At 39.3% G+C, this 18721-nt stretch overlaps 2 protein-coding genes across 3 annotated transcripts; one reads left to right on the top strand and one right to left on the bottom strand.

Moving 5' to 3' along the window:
• Window positions 1-936: 936 nt before the first annotated feature.
• On the bottom strand, window positions 937-6686 carry LOC113759525 (protein transport protein Sec23A). 2 transcript variants are annotated; one of them, XM_027302111.1, is made up of 7 exons: window positions 6338-6686; window positions 6135-6212; window positions 5270-5968; window positions 3085-4905; window positions 1644-1760; window positions 1472-1543; window positions 937-1334 (listed from the first exon to the last, which is right to left on the bottom strand). In XM_027302111.1, the coding sequence occupies exons 3-7, from the start codon at window positions 5759-5761 to the stop codon at window positions 1197-1199; spliced, it is 2640 nt and encodes an 879-aa protein (XP_027157912.1). In that variant the 5' UTR covers window positions 5762-5968; window positions 6135-6212; window positions 6338-6686; the 3' UTR covers window positions 937-1196. The 2 variants fall into 2 exon arrangements, with proteins under 2 accessions (XP_027157912.1, XP_027157905.1); XM_027302104.1 differs by having other exon boundaries at window positions 5270-6212.
• Window positions 6687-7485: 799 nt separating this feature from the next.
• On the top strand, window positions 7486-18656 carry LOC113779473 (protein translocase subunit SecA, chloroplastic). The gene is made up of 20 exons (XM_027325057.1): window positions 7486-8138; window positions 8337-8409; window positions 8701-8907; window positions 9351-9454; window positions 9563-9742; window positions 10452-10670; window positions 13223-13336; window positions 13444-13557; window positions 13675-13842; window positions 14029-14204; window positions 14776-14842; window positions 14934-15080; window positions 15328-15423; window positions 16119-16187; window positions 16462-16563; window positions 16651-16902; window positions 16982-17049; window positions 17405-17522; window positions 17790-18029; window positions 18198-18656. Exons 1-20 carry the CDS (start codon window positions 7695-7697, stop codon window positions 18324-18326), a joined length of 3087 nt encoding a protein of 1028 aa, XP_027180858.1. The 5' UTR covers window positions 7486-7694; the 3' UTR covers window positions 18327-18656.
• Window positions 18657-18721: the final 65 nt, after the last annotated feature.

Here is an 18721-nt window from a genome sequence, read left to right as displayed (position 1 = left end):
ATTCATCGTTAGATGCATGACAACAGATATTACTCCTCAACTATGAGCTTTCGAGTTCCAACAGACGTTACTGCAAGTGGAAGGGACTAGGATTTCTTAACCACAAACTTTGAGGTTTGAAATCCAAAAAAATGAAAAGAACAACGTTGAGAGAGCTTTCCTACACAAGGGGTCTGATCCGATTTGAACAGGATTGGGTTCAAAACCCTTGGAAATGGAAAGGACAACGTTGAGAGATCATTCTCCCGCAGGGAACCTAACCTGACTTGAAACATACTCCTATTTTACATTCACATACAATCTTTGAAATACAAGCGGTATGAATTATTTAGTCTCTCTTTATTCGAAATCTTTCATTTAAGTATGAGCTTTGAGAATTTTGGTGATTTCTCAGGCGTGACCAATACTAATAGGCATTCAGTAAAATATCGATTTAACATCAAATTTACCATTCAAATATACACATTCATTTTTTATTACTCTCTCTTTACATTTGATCACATTTTTTGATTTAATTTTACAGTTTCAAAAAAAAAAAAAAAAAACCTAACGCTTAGAACCCCTCCTCTTATCTAATTCTAACTATTGCTTGTTAAACACCCATCACGCAGACCTATGAAAATAAACAAACACGTTCCAAGGATTTGTTGTGTTATTAACTCTTAATCGGAGATACACTTGCGCTCACTGATTACTAGTCTCTCAAGGATTGGAGCACACGCACGGTTAAGGTTCAAGTTGTAACTTTGAGGTAGAAATTTGATACGGTGCTATCAGGTAAAACGCTTGAGGCCTTTCCAGTTTCCGCTCCTGCTACTGCGCAAGAAGAGAAGGCCAAAACAAAGAGTACAGTAAAACAAAAGAAAACACACTTAAAAAAACTCTTGCATTTGCACTGCTGCTATTGTAAGAAGAGGCGGCCGGGGGGGGGGGGGGTGAAAAAATTCCATTGCATATGCGAAGTGTTTTATTGGCGTACCTTGCTATTTCAATAAGAGAAGTACACAAAATTCAGTTGAGACTTTTCATCTCTCTCAGTTACAACCGGTATAAATTTTTGACAGCAAAAGAAATAACTAAAACTAAAACTAAAACATCAACAACAAACGAAGAAAAAAGAAAAAGGAAGAACTTCTCTCATTGAAGTTACTGCATGGCGGGGCGGAGACTCCACGAGTTTGTCATCCAGAAAATATTTAGCTTGGCTCTGGTGGCAGAACTTTCAAACTTCGCATCCACTCACAGAAGCTGGGATCGTCAAAGTTAAGAAAGCTACTTTTCAGCTTCGTCCTCTGCTCTGCTGACAAAGTCCGAAGCTGTGGAAACCTAGCCTCCTGCAATCACCGTACAAGAAACTATCTATAACAAAAAGATCGGCAACCGGACAAAAAAATATTCTCCTGGTTTCACTTCTTACATGGGATTAAGCTCCATAATACACTAGTAGCATTGCACATTCCTTTTCACTTACCTGCTCGTATGGGGGGTCTTTGTGAGCCGGAATCAACCGAGAAACAAAATATCGAGCCTGAGAACTCCCCTCCTGTAAACAATACAATAATTTTGAGTTTTATGGTGGATCCTTCCGAGGAAAAAAAAAAAAAAAATCCTAGCAGAAGCATGTCAAGAAAGAAAAAAGGTGCCTTGAAAGCAAGAATCCGTGGAGCTGGGAACCGCATTTCAGTTAGCTCTTCAGCCAATGTCCTACAAGCTGCCAAAGCAGCAGCGCTTTTTCCTTCCTGAGCAGCAAGTTCGGTACCCTAAATGCCACCAGAAAAATTGGAATCACGCAGTTAGACATGAAGATAAAGACATAAAATGATCCATGTAGTCCTAGTTCTGCACTACATTCTCAGACTTCATGGTACTTCTAGGAGGACCCTAGAATTGATAAAAATAAACGTTTTTCTGTTCTGTATTAAGCCTAAATTTATACTCTTATATGAGTTTATTGTCAATACAACTGCCTCCAAAGACCTCTTTATTCACTTAATGGACTAGTCTTCCTGAAGGGTGCCAGAGTTTGTACAAGGGTGCTAAATTCTTTGGTTTATTTCCTCATTAAAGTTTCTGCAACTTCAGAATTTTTTACTTTGTAAATTAATTATTTCACCAGCCCAGAAAAACACGTCCATGCAAATCAGGGGACAAGCAGAGCCATATATGTCTGTGAAAACAATACAAAGAGAAAACTCCATCAGGAAGAACAGAATAAGATTTACATGTCCACAGTCTTAAGAACAGCAATCTATTTCTCTTTGACTAACAACCACAAAAATCAAATCAGATTAGTGAGACTTACGGGGCCTGCAGTCATAACAACAAAATCCAAAGGCCAGAATTATGTTTGTTGAATCTTTTCTCTAAAACAAAAAAGAGCAAGTTGTAGACCATCAAACAATACAACTTCCAGCATTATTACTGATATTCTCTATGTCTCTTCTCTGATATAACTGATTAGAAAGCAAAAGCCACAGTTTTGTGAACATTTCCAAGTATGTTAAAACTTTTGCAGACATTCATCATCCTGACATGAGCCCAAAATAAACTCAGATTTTATCTCTCATGTTTTTCCTTATTCTTATTTTATCTATCTGGGATGGTTACCAGATTGCCTGATGATAGATGAGTTGCTTGGATGATACTAGGAGATCCCAAATCTAAAATAGAAGATAAAGATCAGCCATAGAGGGCTCAAACAATAAAACTTCGTGCACAGAAAGGAAGAGAGATTATATGACACAAGGACAGTCATAGGCTGGTACCAAAAAATTTACAATATATTCAAATTGGGTAATACAACACTTTCAACAAATACTTGCAGGCCCAAACCATTAAATTTTGAAGGACTAAGTTGAGAATTTACAAAATTTTATGGGGTGAAAGCATAAATTTTTGGATACCCAGCACCTGCTATGTGCCAGAAACATTATATGCATGAAGAATAGCAGCAATTTTTCTTTAACCTAAGCTTTTTTGTTCTTTCAGGAACCCCCCCCCCCCTACTTTTGGCCTTTTTTTTTGGGGTGGGGTTGGGGGAAGGGTAGGTAATTCTTAAATGACCAAAAGAGTTGAATGACAAACCAGCCAAATGAAGACATCTGTTCCGTGGTCAAGAACCACTGCTGCATCAGATTGCATAGCAAGGTCATATGCAGGTAGCTCCTCAAATGTGCCCCCTTCTCGATGCATTAGACAGCGAGGTGCTACCATACGAAGTGACAAATCAAACGATGCATTCAGAAACAAGTTCCGCAATACAGACCTCTCGTCCTCATGACCGAGAATGCTTCCCAGAAGTGGGCCTCTTCTGAGATGGAATAATAGTTCTGGCAACAAAGAGAGTTCCTTCGGAAACTGATTAAGCTTTGATTTTGGCAATTGAGACCCAAACTTACTAGCAATATCTTTAACTCTTTCATCAATTGTTGATTGCATATCAAGTGCTTCATTGAAGTTCTTGGCTCGCAAAAGGGTCTTCTTGGCAATAAGTACGGCAGCAGCTTCATCTTGGACACTCTCAAGATAAGCCGACACAGTGTCCACTGTAGGAAATCTGACAGTTATCACTCTTGAGATATCAGCTTGATAAACATTTGAAAATTGGATTACAAATTGAAAATACACAAAGTCACTCTTGATGTCTGCCCTAGCCTCCATGAATAATGCAAAGCTCTGTGTTTCTTCAACACTAAACATCTTTACAGAAAGAGCGCCATCATTCCTGAATGCATCATTACTGTCAATGTGTGCCTCCTCACCAGGGCCTATTACTTGACTCACAAAAATATCATCAGAACAACGGACCTCCAGCAAACCTTGAGAACCTGCAGCCCTGCAAGATGCCCTCTGCAAATTCACACCAAATGCCTCACCAAAATCATCATGAAGAACAAGAACTCCACCAGAAGCTTTGGCAAGACATTGTAATATAGGTACTCGTACTGGGCATGTCCCAGCGCATAACACATCAATCACTGTACCACGGTGATGAGCCTCGCGGCCTAGATTCTCCATCCACTTCAGTGCTGTTTTCTCCAAGTGAGGATAATTAGGGTGACCGAAAGAATGAGGAACTGAACCAGGGCCATATGTAGTAGGACCACCAGCGCAGACAATTATTCTACTATTTCCACCAGGCCTTTTTACAACCCCCCGTGACACTTCTGCAGAAGGACCCTGGACTATTGCCAGAGCAACTTCTACCGCAGCACCCAGACAACGGTCTCTGGAAGCTTCAGGAATATTTAGTTTGAATGGCCTCAACGACGAAAATATTGTATGTGCAACGGGAAGGGATGCATGAATTGGTGACAAGTATATCCCAGTCCCATAAACCATTGCTTTTAAAGACTCTGGACTAGGTGATTTGCCCCCGGGGAGTACATCAGCACAGGCAGATAATTCTTCTGAAAAATCATACACTGACACCGTCCGGCCATAAAGCACAACTCCAATTCGTGTAGTTGGAGGCAGAGAATCAACAAACGCATGCAACGAGCTTTGTAGGTGTTGGAGATGTGATTCGTCCAAGCACTCATCTATTACAAGAACAATTGGTGCTGTCACCCTAGAATCAGAAACTGGAATAAACCCAGGTCTCTTGTTACCGGTCTGAACATATTCAACCAGTGGAGAAGACAATTCTGGCAGATTACGAAGTTCTTCCTTGCTGGAAGCTATGTATTCACCCTCACTTGCATTTAGATTACGGCATATGACACACTGCCACTGGCCTGACCCAAGCAAGATATTGCAATAGAGATTTGAAAAGGCCCCACAATTTTGGCACCTGTGGGGATCACGTTGTATTATTTGAGGACCTGGTGAGACCTCCTGGCCAGGGGAAACAAGTGCACCAAATCCTAAACTGGGAACATTAGCTAGTTTCTTTTGTTTCAGCACCTAAGGGAGTTGAACAAACAGTCATATATAAGGGAAATATGGATGGTACAAGCTCCTAGGTTTTCAAGGTTGCAAATCGGCCTCTGGAAAATTAATCACATTTGCTAATTGCAGCTCAACAACAAATGGGCCAGCCATGATAATATAATCTTAGAATGTTGAAATTCACCTCCCCAGAGAAACCATCGTTCTAAAAATTAGAAGTTGATTGTAGAATAAAGCAAACATATACTTGGCAATGTCCTTAAGTAAAAGATCTATCTAGCAGGAAAGAATCCATAAACTGAACAAACCAAGAGTCTATGTGCCTGAATAGAAGCAACAGACAGATACACAGACACATGCAGAGAGAGAGAGTAGATACCTTGTGGGCTGTGAATAAGACATTTGGAGAATCCGAAAGATGGCTATACTCCTCTGTAGTGTCAGAAATTTGGTGCTGCAACTGAGTGATGCCATTTAAAACTTGTGGAGACGAAGATGCGGGTAAAGACGAACCGGAAGAGAAAGCAAGTGGCTGAGGAGTGGCTGGCGAAGTTCTGAATGGCACAGCAGCAGGTTGCAGTGGGGAAGAGAAGACAGGAGGACCCGGTGGAGTGCTGAGATGAGGAACAGGGAGAGGGCTTGGGGTTCTGATGGGATTGGAAGGGGAAGCTAGATTTGGGATCTTGATAGACGGTGATGGGATTTGGTTGGGCTGCAGAAGTGGTGGCGCCGGCGGAGGAAATCTTGACGGTGGGGCAGATGGTGAAAGGAAAGGAGAAGAGCTGCTCAACTTAGTTTCCGCAGGGTTGGAGGGGTGGATGTTAACAGGGTAGGCATTGAAAGACGACTGTGGGGGCGGCTGATTGGTCATTGATGCCTAAGCAAATGCCAACCTTTTTTTTTTTCGGTTGGGGAGGGGGGCGGGGGAGGTTGAAGAGAAACAGGAATCCCAGTACCAGTTTGAGTTGTGAATCTAAAAATGCTCGGCTACCAAGTCAAAGTTAACCAGATTGACTGATTGATTGTGGTGAAATGAACCAATCAACAGAATAACAGCGGTTGAAAGACATCAATCAAACTGGATTGTAAAATTGGAATGAGTCTGCAATGTGAAACCTACAAAACCAGAGACCCAAAAAGACACACGGGGCAAGGGGAGAACACCTCCCCACGGGGCGGGGAAGTGGAGTATGGCCAATTAAAAAAACAAAAAAATTCACGGCGAAAGGAATCAAAGATTTCACCTTTCCTCCTCCTTATATAACACGCCCACTCCCTGGAGGCTGCAACGACTGCACAACCACCGGAAAGCTGTTGAGAAACTGCCACGATCAAAGTCACAGATACAACAACCTCAAATCAGTTCGGAATTAAAGATTGATCCAGAAGACAAAATATGATGAATTAGAAGCAGCGGTACTAAAAGTTTTGTTAAAACCCAAATCACCTGGGCAAGGTTGGAGAAATTTTTGCTATTAAAAACAGAGACGCCGACAACGGTTCAAGTTTGAAGACTGCAAAACGAGGGATGAGAGAGAGTGGACCGCTATCATCACAAGAAAATAGTAACAGCTACTATTGCTCGCTAAATTAGACTTTTCCTAATTCTACACAAAAATCCGGCCACAGTTCGATCCTCGCTCCGCCTCCGCCTCCGCCGCCCCCGCCCGGCGGTACGCTTAGTACAATGAAGACAGTCGTAGAGACCACACTACAGTACAGAGACTTGTCTCATATCTCTCTTCTAAGTACGGATACGGAGCAATTACTCCATCCCACCGCAGTAGATCTTTCTCTCTCCGCCTCCCTCCCTCCGACACTTTATTACTACTACATTTTTCTATCAAGGGGAAGTAATAAGTAATCAACTTAAATGCGCCTAATTAAGTTCGAGTTAGAACTAGGTAAAAAATAAAAAAAAAAATTCTATTCCACAATACTCTAAAATATGCCTGTAATTTTTTTTTATAGAATGTGTAAACTAATAAAATTTTAACCTATTATAGTTCATGAATAGTATATATATATTTTTTAATTATAATTTACATCATGTAATGACATATATTATCAATTATAACAATGAGATCGTTTATCGTCTATCAAAAAATTTTAGGATTTATACATACAAAACAAATAAAATGATAAAGTTTTAATCAGCTTGACTTGACGTGTCATATTGGATAAGAGTTAAAGTTTCAATTTAGAGAAAAGCGCCAATTTAGTCCTCAAATTATTTTACTAAGTCGATTTGATCCCTTAATATTTTATTGCATGAATTAAGTTCCTTAACTAAAATTCTTGTGTCAATTGAGGATCTGTACGGTGCCGTCACCCAAAACACATGTTTCTGTAGGCAGATCAAACGATAAAATGATAAAGTTTTAATTAACTTGACGTGTCATATTGAAAAAGAGTTAAATTTTCAATTTAATCTGCTTCAGAAAAAAAAGTGTCAATTTAATCAACTTCTTGATTTTTTCTTACCTTACTACATAAAAATCATGAATCACAGTAGTGTCAATTAATTTTTTATAAGCAATGCCTTATCCGAGTAAAACTACAGCCGAACACGAGGAGAGAGGATGTGTGTGTTGGCATATTTGTGAAGGAAGAGAAGCATATCTGGAAACTGAAGAAGAAATACAGAAGCAAACACTACTTACAACTTGCTACAAAAACTAGTGTAGTAGCAGTATTGTAAATTTGCAGCAGCTGCAGAAGGGAAGAAGAAAGCCAAGTAAGATAACAGAGACTTGCCATCAACATCATCAATATCGGCGGCAGGAAGGGGGTTGGGGTGGCCTATGGCGCTGCTGCAGTTGGAGTCTCTTCCAACTTGTTCCCTCTCTTCCTACCTCCCAGCAACAGCCACCCCTTGCCTCTTCCCACCCCACCGTCCCCGACCACCACTGCTTCTCCACTCTTCAGCTCATTATTCTTCCTCTGACAAACTTCTAGTACAACTACCGCCACCACTGCAGCAGCAACCCTTCCTTGGCCCCCTTAGGAGTCGGAGGTTCCGCACCCTTGCTTCCTCCTCTTCCTCCTTGGGAAGTCTTTTTGGTGGCATTTTCAAGGGCACCGACGCCGGCCAGTCCACCCGCACCCAGTACGCCGATACCCTCGCCCTCATCAACCGCTTGGAGCCCCAAATCTCCTCCTTGTCCGATTCCCAGTTGCGGGAAAGGACTTTCCTCTTGCAACAACGGGCTCGTCTGCCGGATTCCTCCTTGGACTCCCTCTTACCCGTCAGTAGTCTCTCCGATACCTTCTCTGCTACCCCTTTTTTCTACACACTTCATAGCTACTTGTGCTTTATTCACATGTTTATTTTCCCTTCATCTTATTTAGTCAAATTTTAATCTATTTGGATGGCCATTTTTATGTTTGTTACAAACAAGTGTGTTGTCACCTGTGGAACCAACGCGGTGGCATTTGCCTTGCAGGAAGCATTTGCTGTCGTGAGGGAGGCCTCCAAAAGGGTTCTAGGACTTCGACCATTTGATGTCCAATTGATAGGTGAAATATGCTGTTTTCAGTTCTACAACTTTAAGCAAGAATAGACTTTTACTAGCTCTGACAAACTCAACAATATTATCCGGGTGTGTTCAATATGCTGTCTTCACTTCTACAACTGTAAACAAGACTAGACTTTTACTAGCTCTGACAAACTCACCAGTATTACCCGGGTGTGCTCAATATGCTGTCTTCAGTTCTACAACTTTAAACAAGACTACACTTTTACTAGCTCTGAAAAACTCACCAATATTACCCGGTTGTGTTCACTGGAGTCTTCGAATGTTGACCTAGGTGGTATGGTCCTTCACAAAGGAGAAATAGCTGAAATGAGGACAGGTGAAGGAAAGACACTCGTTGCTATATTGCCCGCATACTTGAATGCACTGACTGGGAAAGGAGTGCACGTTGTTACTGTGAATGATTATCTGGCCCGAAGAGATTGTGAGTGGGTTGGTCAAGTTCCTCGATTTCTAGGACTCAAGGTCGGCCTTATCCAGCGTATGTATTGCATTTTCCTCCTTTTCTAATTTAACATAGTCTTTTGACACTACTTAGTGACATTCAATCCTGTGGCTTCACTGACCATGTAGTTCACTGTACAATGGTGTTCCAAATTGCTAAAAAAGGCCCACCAAAAGTAATCGCATTCTACCAAATACACATAATTTGGGGTCAACTCTTGAAGCTATAGCTCCTAAAATCCTGCATCATCTGTGCTTCATCCTCTTGTTGGACTTCATTTCACGCTTTTCATTTATGGTACTCGGGCAATTTTTGAGCTCCTCCTTTGTTCTTTTGCCTCAATATACTCTTCTCTTCCATTCCTTTGTTGGACCTGTGAGTCAAATACATGCACTTCTATTCTGATCCTCAATTAGGGGTATGCTGGCTTGTCTGTGAAGTTTCAAAATATCTAAACAAGGGGTGTTTTATACATGCAGAGAACATGACAAGTGAACAAAGGAGGGAAAATTACTCATGTGATATCATATATGTCACAAATAGCGAGCTGGGTTTTGATTACTTGAGAGATAATCTTGCCACGGAAAGTAATTTTGCTTGATGTATTTGCTTTTGGTTAACTTTCAACAATTGTATTCTTTTTCTTCTATAATTTGACGCTCTGCTGGAGGTAACTTATTTTGTTCTGCAGAACGTCGATGAGCTTGTACTCAGAGGCTTCAGCTACTGTGTCATTGATGAGGTTGATTCTATCCTAATTGATGAAGCAAGGACTCCTCTCATCATATCAGGACCCGCTGAAAAACCAAGTGATCGGTATTATAAAGCTGCAAAGATAGCTGCTGCTTTTGAGAGAGATATACATTACACTGTAAGATCATAATCATAATGCTCCCAGAAAAGAACAGAAAAGAGAAGTCTTTAGGGTTTAAGTCGAGTCCATACAGACGAGATTACTTCTAGTTAACAAGTTACTTTCTTTCCTGAGAGAGACTACTTTTTAAAGCATATGGTGGATCTTTGGGTCTTATTTGGGGATCCTTATGGAGAAAAGTGCTTATGCCTATTCTCTTTCTCTCTTCATCAACTTTGTACTATAACACGTAAAGATTCTGGGTTCAATTCTCAAACCTGCCCTGTAAAGGTTTGTCTGTCGAGGATCCTTGTCAAAGGAATTCAAGACACGTGTGAACTGTGAGAGGGTGTCTTAGAATGTTTAAATATTCTGATACAATTTTCTCCCTTGTAGCCTAAGCTTATATATTAGGGGTAATTCAGTAGTGATAATCCTTCCCTGCTTGGGGAAAAACTTTATCCAATGTTTTCTACGGTACCCAAAGTGTACTGCTTACATTAAGAGTGTCTTTCAAGTAAATCCCTTTGTTCCCGGTTTCACAACTGGGGAATAAAGACTTTAACTCTTGGTCTTGGGAGAGATCTACATTGCCTTGTAATGACAACAGTTGTTTTATAAGTGGTGGAATTCATAAAGTTCTCTTTTGCAGCAACTATCGGGATATTGATTCTGTTTGTAGGCACTGGAATATGTATGTGTATGACTAACATCATTGGTGTTGCAGGTTGACGAGAAACAGAAAACTATTCTACTTACTGAACAGGGTTATGCAGATGCAGAGGAAATTCTGGATGTGAAGGATTTGTATGATCCCCGAGAACAGTGGGCATCATACATTCTGAATGCTATAAAAGCCAAAGAACTTTTTCTTAGAGATGTCAATTATATCATCCGCAGCAAAGAGGTTCTCATAGTTGATGAGTTTACAGGTCGAGTCATGCAGGTAATTCTTTACTGATATTCCTGTTCTCAGTTCCATAAAAATAATTGAAATGAATTAGAAGACTTCAACAGGACATGGCTTGTCTAAGAGCTGCTTAATGCACATACTCCTATCTATGATAAAACTTCTCTGGAAGCTATCCTTCTATCTGTATCTCTTTCTTCCTTGTTATCTTTCAGGAGCATGTGTTTGTCTTAATTCACTCTCATGTATAATCTACATCTCCAGAACTTTGTCTTACATGTGAAGAGAAAAGCTAAATTGGTTGATCAATGAGAAGACACATGAGAACACACCAGAATTGATCTTAAACAATTTCAAATATACCAGTGTTGTTTTCATCTGGTTATCATGTTGTGAAGTATGGTACGTTTTGATATTTTTGGTTTTCTTTCTTATTCCACCTCTCTTTCAACAATTTTTTGTTTTCGTTATTACCAGAGACTTTTTTTTTCTCTAATTCTTTTTTCTTTAATAGGATCTGCTAGAACTTATATCCTTTACTGACTTATTTTTTTGCCTTTAGCAGCTAAAAAGGACAAGTTTTTATCCAAATTAACTTTGTTTTCAAAAATTATTCCCACAGTAACTATTTCAAATTATATTCCCTTTCTAATACCTCTAATGCCATTTAGCCTTCCTATCTTGCACCATGAAAAAGAATCATTTGCAGAGCCTTCGTTTACTGCAGCTGTCAGCCATTTTTATCGGCTTAATCATCTTTCTTGTTACACGCTGCAATTATATCCCCCCCTAATGCAGCTTAAAAGTTTTTGTGTTTTCTTTTTTAATAGAAAAATGTTGATAGTACTCAATGATTATAAACCTATTGTTTTGAGACTTTGCGCATGGACTCTACTTCTATTGAGCAATCATTTAAATTGAGGATGCAAGCCTTGGACTTAACGAGATTTTACAATTTGCTTCACTATTATCAAGTCATCTTAAACTCTAAAATGCCTCAAACGAACTTAAAATAATGCCTTAAATGTCCCAAGGCTTCACATACTTGGATGCTTTCCCCAGCACAAGGCCAGTAATTCATGTCAATGTAACAGATTTTTATTTTATTGTATTTTAAGTTTTCAAGAATTAAATCAATCATCTAACAGGATTAATCAATGATCCATGTGAATTAGTATTCTTGTGAGACTATTTCCAAATAGATTTTCTAAGGTCAAAATTTTATTTGTGCCATTTCATCATACAAGTTGGGGATGAGGATTGTTTGCTATAATTTGAAAACTCACCAACTGCCACATGTGTGAGCGTGTATAGAATAAGAAACATGTTGTGTGCCTTTGATATTGTTTTTGTAATTCTACATTATTAGTTGCTTTTTTGACATCTGGTATGATTCTACATGAATTGTTGAATTTAGGAGCAATTATCATTTGGTACAGTTGTTACCCAAGGAAAAGAAGAGACGGGGTGGAGAAGAAAGGATTAGTGTGAACTAGGGAGGACAAGGAGGGTTTAGAGATTGGAGTCTATGTGGCATAATATGATTAGGTAGGGAATTAAATTTGGAAGATTGCTTCTAGGCTATTTTACAGAAACAACAATTTTCTGGCTAAAAGCTCCAAAAAGAACAGGTAAATTCTTATTTTTAGTTTTTCAATCTTAACCTATACTGGAAAGCTGGACACTTGTCAAAGAGAAGAAACTGCATTATCAGTGCTCGACTTTTATTTCTAGTTCCTACTTACCCTCCATCATGGTTGGTATCTCTTTCTTGAATCTTCATTAGTCTTCCTCCCTTCCTCTCTTCTTAAAACTTCACCATTTCCATGGCATCTAGAAGCTTTAGTTGTCCTTCCTTTTCTTCTCCCTTTCTCACACCCACTTGCTTTTCTGTAAAGGGTTTTTGAGGAGACAATTTGGCACAGAGACTGGTATGGAGATTGGTTTCTTACTGTTGTGTTTGGTGTATTTTTATCTAACTTGGACACTGCAACACTCTACTTCTCTTTCTCTACCATATTTTTCTCTGTTTAGTTTCTAAAAATTATGGTGAAAAGTCTGGTGATGGACATCTCATGAGCCAACTTGGGTTGACTTGGACGATTCACTCCTAGTTGTTTACTCTATGTGTCATATCATCCTGAATTGTCCAAATCTAAGTGATTCTGCCTCATCCTATGGTTAAATAATATCATTTTTTGGTGGCTTTATTCATAATCTGCACGAGGTTAACAATGACAAACTTCTTTTTTTTTTTTTTTCAATTTTTTTAGCTAGGGAGGGTTGGGATTTTAAGGAGAGGGAAATAGGGGGATTTTGAACCAGGACCTCTAATTCCTAGAGCCTCAACCTTAGCCACTAAACCAAGGCCTCCTCAGCGACAATGACAAACATTAATAGACTATGGGTTAGTGTCACATTTATTCTGTCTCAGAACTTTCAGGAGCTCATGTATATTTTATCATTGGAAAGATATTTCAAAAATTTCCACATAAGATATAATAAGTAGGACATTGGGTAATATGTGAAGCACAAGAAAGCACATGTTTTTAAGGCAAGTTAATTTAACAGTTGATCATTTGTTTCAGGGGAGGCGTTGGAGTGATGGCCTTCACCAGGCAGTTGAAGCGAAAGAAGGCTTACCTATTCAAAATGAAACTGTAACCCTGGCTTCAATTAGCTACCAGAACTTCTTTCTTCAGGTTGAGGCCCCTCCTTGAGCAATTGAGAATTTTGCTCAATCCATCTGATGTTTGTCACCTTGTTTACTCAAAAGATTATAATGTTGGTCCAAATTACCGTTATACAGTTCCCAAAACTCTGCGGCATGACTGGAACTGCTGCTACTGAGAGTACTGAATTTGAGAGCATATACAAGCTCAAGGTTACAATTGTACCAACAAACAAGCCAATGATAAGAAAGGTTCATGCTGAGCATATCACCTACTTGCCTTGTCAAATATGTTTCTTAAGCTTAACTTTTGGATGAGGGAGAAAAAGCTGCAGTGGATGATATGACATTAATTGCCTCTTATTTCAGGATGAATCAGATGTAGTGTTCAGGGCAGCTAATGGAAAATGGCGGGCAGTTGTTGTGGAGATATCCAGAATGAACAAAACAGGTCGCCCTGTTCTAGTTGGTACAACAAGTGTTGAGCAGAGTGATGCGCTGTCAGAACAGCTTCATGAAGTGGGGATCCCACATGAGGTAGGTCGCATGTGGACAATGAAGAATAATTCACAGCATGGTTCCATAAGTTAGAATCTTCTGTTAACACTGATCCTCTGACTATATGTTTCTTTTTTGGGATTATCTTGTCTAAGAACTTTTACTGATTTCTCAGGCCTTCTTTTTTCTGCCTAATATTGTTGCAATTTTTATTGTGCATGTAAGGTACTAAATGCAAAACCAGAAAATGTGGAGAGGGAAGCCGAAATTGTTGCACAAAGTGGTCGTCTAGGTGCAGTTACAATTGCAACTAATATGGCAGGTCGTGGAACGGATATTATCCTTGGCGGCAATGCAGAATTTATGGCAAGACTAAAGTTACGTGAGATATTAATGCCAAGGTATTTTATAGCTTCATGACAATTTATCTGTTTATATTTGATATTTACCACATTGTCTCGATGTGCTTGTCAATATCTTTTGCCTCTTCAAGCTGCCTGCACTTCCAAAGCCACATGACCAACCTACAGAAAATACAGAAAAGGAAACGCGACTCCTCCTTGTCTTTAATGTGCAGGTTTTAACTTGTTCAAAGCATTGTGATTTAATCTCTAACTTCAAAAGATTATGCAGCAGACAGAGTGTAATGTTAATGGTGACTACATTCTATCGCCTTCTAAACCAACCGAGTAAATTTTTTAGATTTTGTGTTTTAACTAACATGTTAGTGATGGTAGTCACCTTTGTGGATTTAATTGTATCAGAAATTTTTGAAAGAAACAGCATTTGAATCTTTAATCTTGTCTTGGCTCTTGCACGTGTTAGTGGACTGTCCTTCTTAGTTTGGGATAGGGCTGTAGGCCTGTAGCAACCTGAAAGGAGGAATTTGTTTTAGAAGCTGGGATCTCACTTTTTTCTTCACACAGTTAAAGATACAAAATTTCTTGTTCTTCAATCCTTCATATGATGCAGAGTTGTTAAACATGCTGAAGGAGTTTTTGTTTCTGTGAAGAAACCTCCTCCAAAGAAGACATGGAAGGTTGGTTTTGATTTTTGGAGTATTTAGTTTTATAAATGTCTGTTTGTGTTACCATTCTCATAATGATAATATCCAGGCATGATTTTTCTAGGTGAATGAAAATTTATTTCCATGCACACTGTCCAAAGAAAATACTGCATTGGCCGAGGAAGCTGTGCAGCTAGCTGTCAAAACTTGGGGTCAGAGATCGTTGAGTGAGCTTGAAGCAGAGGAAAGGCTCTCTTATTCTTGTGAAAAGGTGCAGATCTTAGACAGTGCTGGTTCATTCCAAGCAGTCATTGACATTTTCATTTGATATCACATGATAATGTTGATAGTAGGGATTGTGGATCGAGGATCTTGTTTTGTTTATGTCATTTAAGATAAGCCATAGTAAATATGGGATGCACATCCTTCTGAAATACATGTAGATGTACTGTAATTTATGCTTAGAGGACATGCTTACCATATACTACAGGAGTAATAATATAACGTTGAATTTGTAGGGCCCTGTTGAAGATGTGGTCATTGCAAAGCTGCGGAGTGCCTTTCTGGAAATTGTTAAGGAATATAAAGTTTACACTGAGGAAGAGAGGAAGAAGGTACCTGTATACTGCTAGTATTCCTATTAATGAATTTCTGCAATATGAAATTGCAGATCACAGAGAAAAGATCCTATTTTCATCAATGTACAAACCAAAATGAATTCCTCAATGTACATTTTCAGCCTTACACATCTATATGGTGAGAGCACATACCTAAATGTCATAGCGATGTCAGGGCCTTACATTTTTAGCCTTACATGTCTATATGATGTCTGCACATACCAAAATGTCATAGAGATGGAGGAGAAGAAAAAGCAAAGATGAATAATAGGTCAAAGGGAGGCTGAGAAGAATGACAAGAGTTACAATTTGGTCAATGTACAGCTGTATCCTTGTTTGGCTATAGACAGTACAAAATGCAGGATTGCACAGGACTGTAGAATTAAAACATTTTTATGTAGTGAGAATGGTTTGTACTTGTATTTTAAATTTCTAAACTTTCATAGGTAGGAACTGGAGTGGAACTTCAAGCTGTTTTTGTATGTCCGCCTTAGAAGAAATAAAAGTGTGCTGCATTTTCTTTGCTTGTATAGAATGATAGATAATTGACATACCGCATCATGATTAAACTTCCTTTGGCTTTATTATGTCAATATTATGCAGTATATTCTGGATGTAACATGTTTGCTGTCTGTGTTTGTCATCTTTTAAATTTTCTAGCTTTCCCTATTAAATTGTCATGGTGATGACAGGTGGTGTCAGCTGGTGGATTACATGTAGTGGGTACTGAACGTCATGAGTCACGCCGAATTGACAATCAGGTGATATGTCACAATATCCTTCCTTGGTGGTGTCTTCTATATTGAAAATCACTAATGAGCAGAACCTTCGGATGTTTCTTCCACATTCATATTTGGACAAGAAAGGAAACTTACACAAGTTTATCTTAATTTTTTTATTTCCTTTCCTATATTTCATTGAGTAAATGTTGTGTAAATTGTGCTTGAACTCATCATGTACTTCATACTCCTGTTCCCAAAGTATAACTTTTCAATCATGTAAAAGCATCCTACAACTGAATTTTAATATGTGCAGCTGCGTGGTCGAACTGGCAGACAAGGAGATCCTGGTAGTTCCCGCTTCTTTCTTAGCCTTGAGGATAATATATTTCGCATCTTTGGTGGAGATAGAATCCAGGTCTAATGTGATCTATGGTTTTTTTTCTCGTTCTACCAGGAAAATGCATGTGAAGAAGTTTTAAATTCTTGATCATTGTGATTGCAGGGTCTGATGAGAGCTTTTAGAGTTGAGGACCTACCAATAGAATCCAAAATGCTGACAAAAGCTTTAGATGAAGCTCAGAGGAAAGTCGAGAACTACTTCTTTGACATTCGGAAACAATTATTTGAATATGATGAGGTTTTGAACAGCCAAAGGGATCGTGTCTACACAGAAAGAAGACGGGCCCTAGAATCTGAAGATCTCCAATCTCTTCTCGTTGAATATGCCGAACTGACCATGGATGACATCCTAGAGGTAAAATGTCTGTTAAGTATAGCTACTGCTACACTTAATTTCCTCTGTAACGTTTAACCTCTGACACATTGTTGATTAGGCAAACATTGGTTCTGATGCTCCAAAGGAAAGCTGGGATCTTGAAAAGCTCGTTGCAAAACTTCAACAGTATGGAATATTTACTTTTACCTCTTTCAGTAAGTTGTAATTTGTGTTCTTCAATGTGTAGCCACACCTCCAGGACAGGGCGGACGAAGAATCCTTTACTGTTCCTCGATTTGTTGAATTTCCAGTCATATTCTCAGGAAAAGGAGGAAAAAGAATCCTTTTTTTATTCTTCCAAACTTTAGCCTTCTGGTTGTGTTAGGAAGACAGAGTCCAAACATTGCCTGTTGATTTACTTGGCCAGTATATCACTTCAATTTCTCAATGACATATTACATGTCCTCGTTCTTGTTCCTTTGAACTTGCCTGTCATTTGATTTGGAACATGGTCTCATTTTGTTACTTATGAAATATGTAGGTACTGCTATCTTTTGAATGACTTGACTTCTGATTCATTGGCAACCAAATGCACAAATTATGAGGAATTGCGGGACTACCTTCGCCTTCGGGGGACTGAAGCTTATTTGCAAAAAAGGGTCAGTGTTTTTTGTACCTTTGGAGGTTTTATTAATCATATTTCGTGCTAGTATGGCTATCTACACAATTCGAGATACTATGTTATTCTTTAACCATGTCTTCTGATATTACTTTGGCGGGTATGTTGTGTCAAATTACGTCAAAGCTTGAGTCTCTGTTCTTGAATTTATGCACAGATACTGAGGATACCTTTATCAGGATGTTGTCGCCTTTTCCCATCTCATTCAGGGGTTGCATGATCATCCTGTTATATTTTGATTTTGTAGGCTATGGTGGAGGAACAAGCTCCAGGCCTGATGAAGGAAGCAGAAAAATTCCTGGTCTTGAGTAATATTGATCGGCTGTGGAAAGAACACTTGCAAGCACTCAAGTTTGTTCAGCAGGCTGTAGGTTTACGTGGATATGCACAACGGGATCCACTGATCGAGTATAAGCTTGAAGGATATAACCTCTTCATTGAGATGATGGCACAGATAAGAAGAAATGTTATATATTCCATATACCAGGTTTGTAACTGGCAAGCAGAAAGTTTTGACGTTGTCAGATATTTTGTTGATAAGAAATAGCTTCGGCAGCGTGGTGTTGGGAAACCCTCCTGCCACCAACTCTCTCTTTCCTTTTGAGTGATCACTGCTTAAAAGTGTGTTTGCTCAAACACCTTTTTTCTGTTACAGTTTCGGCCAGTGTTGGTGAAGGAGCAAGATCAGGGAGAACAGACAAGGGCAGACAAGCTCGATTCAAATGGAAAGGTAACTGATAATAGCATGCCCAAAGCAGCTGGTGCTGCTAAGCCCTCGCTATAGCATGTCAGGCTCTGGTGAAGACCGATCGAGGAAACTTGAAAAGGATCGGACAGCATATCGATGTACAGAAGTGTGGTTATTCTTACGACACGACCTATTGTAAATGCAGAAAACACGGAAAGAGGCATCAGATTTTAATTAGTAGACTCAGCGTTATGTTCCAAGAGATTGAAAATTTGAAAAACCGGAGGATCAAAAGTGGCATCATGATTTCTCTTCTTGATATATGCCATTTCTCGGCATTCAAAGTTCTATTTGGAGCTCCAAATAGTCAGGAAAGACTATTTGCAATAACAAATCAAGACCCCGGGACCTGTTGTCGAGTACCAATTATATTTTGGTTTTTCTTGCCCCTTCTCTTCGATGTTTTGAGTTCTTAAACGATACATGTTCTC

Source organism: Coffea eugenioides, chromosome 1, assembly GCF_003713205.1.
Source record: "Coffea eugenioides isolate CCC68of chromosome 1, Ceug_1.0, whole genome shotgun sequence".
NCBI classification, from domain to species: domain Eukaryota; kingdom Viridiplantae; phylum Streptophyta; class Magnoliopsida; order Gentianales; family Rubiaceae; genus Coffea; species Coffea eugenioides.
Note: the sequence above shows the minus strand (reverse complement) of the source record. Positions and strands in the feature narration are given on the sequence as shown.

What these genes read in the sequence shown, in the direction of transcription:
- LOC113759525 (XM_027302104.1), bottom strand. Translation starts at nt 5,761, where the DNA reads ATGACCAATCAGCCGCCCCCACAGTCGTCTTTCAATGCCTACCCTGTT. An exon ending in TCTTATTCACAGCCCACAAG is followed by an intron (nt 4,906 to 5,269) that starts GTATCTACTCTC and finishes CAACTCCCTTAG; the next exon opens with GTGCTGAAACAAAAGAAACT. An exon ending in CAGATGTCTTCATTTGGCTG is followed by an intron (nt 1,761 to 3,084) that starts GTTTGTCATTCA and finishes GGTGGCATTTAG; the next exon opens with GGTACCGAACTTGCTGCTCA.
- LOC113779473 (XM_027325057.1), top strand. Translation starts at nt 7,695, where the DNA reads ATGGCGCTGCTGCAGTTGGAGTCTCTTCCAACTTGTTCCCTCTCTTCC. An exon ending in CGTGAGATATTAATGCCAAG is followed by an intron (nt 14,205 to 14,775) that starts GTATTTTATAGC and finishes CATATGATGCAG; the next exon opens with AGTTGTTAAACATGCTGAAG. An exon ending in TCTCTTATTCTTGTGAAAAG is followed by an intron (nt 15,081 to 15,327) that starts GTGCAGATCTTA and finishes TTGAATTTGTAG; the next exon opens with GGCCCTGTTGAAGATGTGGT.